Source organism: Mchenga conophoros, linkage group LG22, assembly GCF_057382185.1.
Source record: "Mchenga conophoros isolate Kocher_MC1m ecotype Shallow Benthic linkage group LG22, M_conophoros_male_GT1.1, whole genome shotgun sequence".
Classification (NCBI taxonomy): domain Eukaryota; kingdom Metazoa; phylum Chordata; class Actinopteri; order Cichliformes; family Cichlidae; genus Mchenga; species Mchenga conophoros.
Window position 1 is genome coordinate 38,096,033 of NC_140546.1, and position 9,410 is coordinate 38,105,442.

The following is a 9,410-nucleotide window of genomic DNA, read 5'->3' on the forward strand; positions in this document are numbered from 1 at the left end:
TAATAGTCTTTGGAGCCAAAGAAAAACGATTACAGGTCACCAGAGAACTTCAATGTATACATCTAAAAACCACAAACCAGGCGAGAAATTTGGGTGTAGTGATGGATGCAGACCTAAACTTAGAAAAACACATTAAGACAATAACAAAGTCAGCTTACTATCACCTCAAGAATATTTCAAGGATCAAAGATCTGATGTCTCAACAGGACCTGGAAAAACTAGTCCATGCATTCATCTTTAGTAGGCTTGATTACTGTAACAGCATCTTTACAGGTCTACCTAAAAAATCAGTCAGACAACTACAGCTCATTCAGAACTCTGCTGCTCGAGTCCTCACTAAGACCAAAAAAGTGGACCACATCAGTCCAGCTCTGAGGTCTTTACACTGGCTGCCTGTCCGTCAGAGGATAGACTTTAAAGTTCTGATGCTGGCCTATAAAGCTCTGAATGGTTTAGGACCAAAATACATCAGTGACCTCCTGACCCAGTATGAACCATCCAGATCCCTCAGGTCATCTGGATCCGGTCTTTTATCAGTTCCCAGAGTCAGAACCAGACACGGAGAAGCTGCATTCAGCTTTTATGCTCCTTATATCTGGAACAAACTCCCAGAAAGCCTCAGATCAGCTGAAACACTCAGTTTATTTAAATCCAGGTTGAAGACTCACCTGTTCTCAGCTGCATTTGAATAAAGCACCAAATCCACACTTTAAGCTTAAATTTCAAAACTTACATTTTAACTACTGATTTTATCTGTTTTGATTTTATCTGTTTTGATTTTATCTGTTTTGATTTTATATACTGTTTTGTTTGTTTGTTTGTTAATTAGTTTGTTTGTTTGTTTGCTTGTTTTAATCAATTTTAAATCATGCTTTTTATTTGTTTTTGTTTCTAATGTCTCTGTAAAGCACTTTGAATCACCTTGTTGTTGAATTGTGCTATACAAATAAACTTGCCTTGCCTTGCCTTATTACCCACCAGTCTACCGTTGTTTACAGCGCTGTCGGCTGCTGTCTTTTTCTTTTCTTTTTCTTTTTCACTTAAATGACCTTGGACAAGAAAGCCTATTTTTTCTGTTGTTCAGTACTGAAGAAATTTAAACTTGATATGCAGAACATTGTAGAATATTTTTAAGGTTATCTGCTATAAAAAGCCAGACCAGGAAAATCTCCTTCATGTTTTTCTGTTTTATTCTCAGTTACTTTCACACAAAGGCATCTGCTGTGATGTTCACAATTCTGATGAAGTCAGTACTGATAAATGATCAGAATTATAATATTTCTGACTGTCTGAGGCTAAGTTGCATCGAATCGGGACTTTGAAAACCGGAATCGAATGGATTATAGAAATCAGTGATGATACCCAGCCCTAGTGAGCAGCCTAGGCAGGACAGAAGTGGATGTAGCTGTAATAGGAAAAGAACTATTGCTAACTTTTCTGTTAAGGCCTGATGCTTCTGAAATTCATAGCCAGCTCTGACACGGTGTCATCAATCTTTGAATGCTGAAAAAGCACAGTGTATCCAGAAAAACACATTATATTAATTATTATAAAATTTGTGTGCGCCTAACTTTTGTGCCGGTACGCCTAACTTTTTAAAGTTAGGCGTACCGGCACGCCCATGGCAAAAAGTTAGTCTAGAGCCCTGTCAAGACAGTTTTACTTTACTGGTTTTAGTTTTTATGCTAATAATCTGGTGTAACTAATGTCACTAGTTATATTATTCAATATAATACAATACAATACAACTTTATTTATATAGCACATTTAAAACCGAAGGTACACCAAAGTGCTTCACAACAAGATTAAAACATAAGATATAAGATAAAAGTCTATAACAGACAACAAAAAACCCAAAAAAGTACAGACAAAATAAGAAATAAAACATTAGAGCATAGTTTAGAAGATAAAATTACTGGGTATTCATAAATATAAGGTGGGGGTATTTATACAGCGGAACATTAGTAGAAGATAAATAACATAAGGGTAAAATATAGGGGATGTGCACTAACTGAAAATGTTCGGTCAAACAGGTAAGTTTTTAACTGAGATTTAAATGAATAGATGCGTGAATAGCAGTCTGTTACTGTTACTGTCTTGGAGTGACTGTAACCCACATCATTTCCTTAGGAATTATTAAAGTATTCTGATTCTGATTTATTATTTCATGAAAAATGAGCTCATTTTCAACTTGATTTCATGTTTCAACATTTCTCAAACATTTTGGACAAAGAGCAACAAAAGGCTGGAAACTGAGCGCCTAAAAGAAAAAGCTGGATGAACGTGTGGCATCTGACTGGGTTATTTAGCAGTAGGCCACTAATATACCCGCGCAGAAGAAGAGCATCTTATAGAATACGTTTCTCAGAAGCAAAGATGGGCAGCAGTTCAACAGTCTGTGAACAAATTGTGGAACAATTACAGAATAAATCTCCTTGAGATAAAATTGTGAAGACTTTGAATATCATCTAGAGTACATATCATCAAAAGATCCTGATAGTCTGGAGGAATCTCTGTGCACAAGGGACCAGGACAAAAAATAATATTGAATGTCCGCGATCTCTGAGCGTTAATCCATCAAAAACGGGCATGACTGTGTCATGGAAATCACTGCAAGGGCTCAGGAACACTTAAAGACATCAATGTCTGTCTGAATGCAGCTCCTCATGCTGTACATAAATGTGGGTTAACGGCATGGTGACTTCCATGAAGAAGCAAGTACGTTACAAAGAAGCCACAGGTAAAAATGATCCAGAAACCATCCAGCTTGTTTTCAGGGCTCAGCTACAAAGCCTGTCTGGATCAACAGCATCAATGCTCAGGTGCATATACAGGTGTTAGAGCAGCATATGTTCCTTCAGACATCTTTCTCAGGTATGGCCTTGCATATTTCAACAAGACAGTCCTACACTGCATACTGCAACTATTACAACAGCATGACTTCACAGAAGACCCAGGACTGCAGCTAGAATCTCATGTTGGACAATCTTAAAACCTTACGTTTTTCTCAGTTTAAACATTTGATGTTTTCTGTGCTCTATTGTGAATACAATGTGTTGACCCATGAACCGTTTTTTATTCACATTTAGAGTGTCCCAGCCTTTTTGAAACCGAGCTTGTACTTGGCTTTTTTCACAGCTTTCACTGCAGCAGAAAGTTGCAGCTTGCAATCTTGTGTAGTAAAAATCCTGTTTGCTTTTAGTTTTTTTTTTCTTTTTTTTTATTGCTCTCCTCCGAATTGAGAGCTGCAAATGCTGGTTTAACAACTTGGTCACAACATCCCAGTGGGGAAAAATCCTAAGTGCTACGTGCCACATTCACTTTAAAACACCTGTAGTTGCTCCGTTAGGGGATAGCAGTAACATGATTTGAAAGAAGCTGCAGCAAAAAAAACCCTTTACCTTAAAACTGATGGGATGAAAGAACTTCAATTCCGTTTTATTTGTACAGTACCAGATGACAACAACAGTTACTTCAAGGTGCTTTATATTGTAAGGTAAACCCACAATAATACATACAGAGAAAAACCCAACAATCATATGACCCCCTATGAGCAAGCACTTTGGCGACAGTGGGAAGGAAAAACTCCCTTTTAACAGGAAGAAACCTCCGGCAGAACCAGGCTCAGGGAGGGGCGGGGCCATCTGCTGTGATTGGTTGGGGTGAGAGAAGGAAGACAGGATAAAGACATGCTGTGGAAGAGAGACAGAGGTTAATAACAGGTATGATCCAATGCAGAGAGGTCTGTTAACACATGCTGAGTGAGAAAGATGACTGGAAAGGAAAAACCCAGTGCATCATGGGAATCCCCCGGCAGCCTACATCTATTGCAGCATAACTAAGGGAGGATTCAGGGTCACCTGGTCCAGCCCTAACTATATGCTTTAGCAAAAAGGAAAGTTTGAAGCCCAATCTTGAAAGTAGAGATAGTGTCTGTCTCCTGAATCCAAACTGGAAGCTGGTTCCACAGAAGAGGGGCCTGAAAACTGAAGGCTCTGCCTCCCATTCTACTTTTAAATACTCTAGGAACAACAAGTAGGCCTGCAGAGCGAGAGCGAAGTGCTCTAATAGGGTGATATGGTACTACAAGGTCATTAAGATAAGATGGGGCCTGATTATTTAAGACCTTGTATGTGAGGAGCAGGATTTTGAATTCTGGATTTAACAGGAAGCCAGTATAATCACAACTGACATGTGCTGGTGTGGTAATAATTACTCAGCTCTTGTGCACATGCTGCTATTCAGTGCTTCCCAGATCCTAATGTATTTGGCTACATTAGCTAATGGACAGTAACAATTATGTGCAAATGACTGTGTCTGAATGCTGAATGCTTAACAAAGCCATTCACTCCAGAAGCCTCTACTCTCGTTGCTTTGGTTGGCAGTGTGGAGACAGCTTGCAGAGACCAGTTGAGCAAATGACAACAAGACCCAATGTCTGGCACAAAAGTTCTAAATTATGATCTCATTTTTCACATCTACACCTTTTTGCAGCTCTGTAATTTTCTACTTTCCTGTACTTTTGCCACAGAGCGCAGGAGGTCCTGCCTGCTAGCTTTATGAGCTATTAGAAACCTAGAGGCCATCTTGTAAACGACCAATTAAATAAGAGGAGATCATGAGGGACTGCATACCTGCCCTGAAGGAACAATAAAAGCTAAGGAGAGGGGAGGGATATGGAGCTATACATCAGGCTTTGCTGAGGATAATTGCAACTGGAGGATTTCGGGAGGGATGCGAAAGTCCAGATCCCAGTTCTATGTTTTTAATATACAAGGTCTCCTGTGAAGAATGGGATTGTCAGTGATATGTGTAGAGAGGACAGTGTGCATAAATGAGATGACAGCAAAGATGTTACTTTTGCTTTGCCTTATATTTATAACACGGGAATGGTAATGTTATATAATTTGGTGTCCAGCACAGGGCAAGGCAGTCAGTGGTTGTTCTGCACATATTGCTTGGTATGCATGTAGATACATGTGGCATACAGAGCAGGCAGCACAGACAAAAAGAAAAGCAGAGTAGTGTTGATTCAAAGGAACATGGAGCGATGGCCCCTGCACATCTGCACATAAGGAGCGCCCAGGAGACTGCAATTCATCGTCTTCTTCCTCTATGACACACACCCAGCTGTATGCAGTAACAGCAACCTTACTAAATCTAAGTGGAGTCGCAGGGTTGCCTTGTCCACACAATCCATTCAGTCCATTGATCAAAGGATGATGTGACGAGAGTGGAAGATGTGTGGGGGCTTGGTCACCCTCCTCATAAATACTGGGCACACTATGAAAGAGTCGACTGGACACCAGAAGAAGGGGGCATCCCTGTATTCATTACAAGATGATACTGCATTCACCAGGAGAAGCACAACAAACAATTCTTCCTTCAATAATCTTTTTGTTAACTTGGATCTTATTGTCATAGGTTTGGTCACCATTTTTAGTCATGACAAAAACACTAACCAAATGATCAGACAGACTAGTTACTAAATTAGTAGCACTTTGCTTTCATACACAATCATTTAACAAATATCTTATAGTCCCAAGCAGCCATTGCTAAATGTTAATGTGGATTAACGTGGGTTATAAACCACTATTAAATGTTTGTGAACTGCTCTAAAAGGTAAATAACGAGACATCAAACCTTAATGAAGACACATGTAATTAAAATGTTATGTTTTGCATTTTATGGAGTAGCTAAAATAACAGAAAATTAGTCAACAGCTGCAGGATCGGGTGTTGGCTCTTTGTTGCAGTTTTTTAACATTAAAGGTCCATTTTGAAGCTATCAGTGATGTGCTTAATGTAACACACTAGAACAGCAAACAAGAAGTACAGGCTGACACTGCTGGTCTTCTGATGTTTGGCACAATGTTATCATGACCGATTCTGTAGGAAATGGGTATACACCTATCTACACACACACACACACACGGGAATAAGATCCAAGTTGTTTTAAATCAGAATAACCATTTGTTACTACTTATGCATATAAAACCAACAATGACATCACTTGCATAAGAATTGAGATGCAACATATTGCATATTGTACATCACTGTCATGCATTGCATTTGGAATAGGGAAAAAAGTCCCATGTTCATACACTGGTTGCATTTCTCTTTATGGACTCCGGAGTCCGAGTAGTTTGGTTCTGAACTGACTGCACAGTGTAAACAGTCTCTCTCCTTTTACTGTGTGCATGCTGTGTTCCAGAAACAGGCAAACACATTTTGGCAACATACAAGTTGATTTATTGCAATGCTGCCAACCCAAACAGCAGAAGTAAACACTGTGATCCCCTCAGCTGCATCAGTGTAGGGGATGTATATTGTTCATCTCCTTGAATGATAGAAAACATCTGCCACATCCAGCCAAGCAAACGCTGTGTATCAATACTCCACTGAAGCTTGGGAAAGAGCTCATAGAAATGCCGTACTCCAAATATTCCTGGGCTCAGTTATTCTCTGCCCTGCACAGAAGTGAAAACTAAAATCAAATCGAGATATAATTATTCCATTCTGGGTTTGCAGCCATCACTGGAAAGGCCCAGATCCAAAACTTGTATCCCCCTGAGAGCACTGGTGCTCCAACTGGTCCAGCAGTTTTTCCACCGAGTCTTCTTTGTTCTCCAGTTTCAGGTATCGTCTGCCGTTGCCCAGATCTAGCCGAGGCCAGCTTTGGTGAGTCTGCTCTGCAGAATCGGCAACCTGTCCAAGAACGTTTACACAAACCTGTGAGCTCGCCTCCATACGAGTGACTTCAAGCTGATTTGCCTGAATGTGCTCTCTCTCCATACACCTACCAGTTCGCTTTGTGTAAGGGTTAGTCCTGTAGCTCATACTGTGGCAGCGCCTTGGTTGAGCAGCTGGGACATCAACTTCATCCACCCCTAAGGTGGACATGGAGCCTGCAGATACCAGGCACACATTGGTCTTAACAAGTGGGCCAGTGTGTGAACTGCAGCTGGCTCTCTCTTCACATTTAGCACCCAGCTGTGCATTAAAGTCAGTCTGACTGGAATTGCATGAGCTGGAGAGGGAAGCTTTGGCGGAACACGGAGGCTTTGACTCCTGGTGGTGGAGGCCTTCCATCGGAAGAACAGCTTGCTGGTAGAAACCCTCCATGCTGTGCCCCTGGTCTACGGTGCTTCTGCTCTGGAGCAGGGGCTCAGAGGTGGCCAGCTGCTGCAGACAGAGAATGTTGAGATGGGCAGCTGGTAGACTGCTAACCCACTGGTAGTGTTTGGCCATCGAATTGGCTGCTGCTATTTCTTTAAGGTCAGCTGAAGGCACAGCCGCAGACACGGAGCAGATAACACTGCGCATCTGGGCCAGCAGCATCTGAGTCTCTCTGTCCCTGTTTTCGTACAGGACAGTGTTGGCACATATGAGGATGAAGAGACCCACCCCCATGATGACTGGTCCCAACAGCTTCATCCTCTCACTGTGAATGAGACTGGCTGTGGACAGGAAGCCCTTGGGTCCCAGACTCCAGCCGGAAGTCTGTGATTCAGAGGCGCTTTCCCCATCTGCAGCTCCCAGGATGGACGACCTTGATATCTGATAGGGCCAGTATCCTGCCACAGCCAGAGCAGTGCCAACAACCACCACAACCACGCCAAGCACTAGGAACGCTCCAGGCATGGAGCGGATGCGAAGCTTGCCTCGGATCAACCTCTCCTTCTTCTTTCTACTTCGTAAGGTGAAGCGAGACTTTGGTTGGCAGGCAGGTGAGCTTGGCCTAACTGCTTGAGATTTCTTGGTCTTCATGGCACAGATTAGTCCAGAGCTCTTGGTCTGAGTCACAACCCGTCAGAGTGCTTTAGGAAGGAGGAAATGTAAAGAGTTAATGTCTCTGTTCATTCAAACACATGCAATGGCTGCAACTATGTTCACAGTACAGAGATGTCTGAACTTTTTCATGGTGGCTGAGGTGACAGTGAACACATTCATTGTGGCTGTCTGAGTGAAGCTCGGTCTGGATCTCCCTGGTGATACTGTTAAACTGCAGCAGACAGTGATACACACCACTAACCCACCTTTGTCACGCTCTCAGTCCTCGGGCTACAAAGGCTAATGCCAAAATTAATGCTAATCTAAACCTTCATGTTATCACTGCACAAGAAAACCAGAGATGGCAGCCTGAGGACAGACACGGGGGCAAATGTTTGAAATGAATAATATTTGAAGAGGCCTTCAAAAATATTTTGTAATGGGAGTATTTTTCAGTTTTAGTATTTACTTATTCATATGTTTAGACCTGCCAGAGCTCACTGTAGTTACTGGCCACCTGACAGTGGGTTTTTCCCCAGAGTTAATCACCAAAACCTTCAAACGTCCACATCTGTGGAGAGCTTGTAAATTAAATGAGGTACAAACAAAAGTACAGAAGCACTCACATATTTGCTGTTCTTCCTAAGTTCCTGTACAGTAATGAACAAAGAAAAGTGAAATGGAAAAGCCAGTCGCAGTGACTGCAGCATGCACCAAAGAGCGTAAAAATGTTCCCTTTGTCCTTCTGTGAATGCTTAAGAAGAGTGCCAAATACACAAAGTAATAATGCACTCAGCTCTAAATCTTAAAGACATATGAGGGTGCCTGCTCTTAATCAAGTATAAGAGTGGGTACCTTAACCCATCATTAAGTACGTTATTGCTACAGTTCTGAAACCACTGCACGTCTCGTGTTTGTACTGCAAATTCTTTTTACTTAAGCACTGACCTGCCTATTGTCTGTTGATACGTTTCCTTGGGTTTTTCAACTTTCTTGACCTCTTAAACACGTTAAATATGTTTTATTGTGAATAAAATATGGGTTCATCAGACAACATCCAGCTTTTTGTGGAAAGACTTGTATATAAAACATAAAATAGAGCGAACCAGCTTGTTGTTTACGTTTTACAGAAACATTAATGTCCGACATCAGTCTCAGTGTTCTCATTGAACTTGTTTTATCAGGCAGCTGATTTTATCATAAAAGCTCAGATGAGGCATCTACAATAGACTGACTACCGCCTGCTGGGAAAATGTGAAGAAAGGGTGGATATCAGCAGGACCCAAAACCTTTCTGTTCATGAAGAAGAGCCTGTGTGTATTTAGTAATAAAGAGTACATGCATTAAACACACATTTCTGTGCCCAATGATACTGTCATGTTCAAGTGAACTTCCCAGTGATATTAAATTCTTTAACAACTGTATTATATATTAGATATTATATCAACAATCCCTACAATAGCGTCCTACATGAAAAAGCAATGAATTCATTCATGCAAACAATCAGGAAAGTATTTTATCAGTACAGACGCCTTAATGTGAGATGTAAGCAGGCTGTCAGTGTTAAAGAATCTGACTATGGAAAAAAGTCATGTCACCATTTCATCCGAGGCCACAGACACAGGAAGTCGTGAAGAA

General features: G+C 41.3%; 1 protein-coding gene across 1 annotated transcript in view; it reads right to left on the reverse strand.

The window, feature by feature from the left end:
- Positions 1-1,015: 1,015 nt before the first annotated feature.
- Positions 1,016-9,410, reverse strand: part of tmem200b (transmembrane protein 200B) — a 9,767-nt gene continuing 1,372 nt past the window's right edge. The window contains exon 2 of the mRNA XM_085262647.1: positions 1,016-7,819. Within this exon, the coding sequence (XP_085118773.1) occupies positions 6,534-7,769 (1,236 nt within the window). The 5' untranslated portion in view covers positions 7,770-7,819 and the 3' untranslated portion in view covers positions 1,016-6,533. The remainder of the gene's footprint in view (positions 7,820-9,410) is intronic.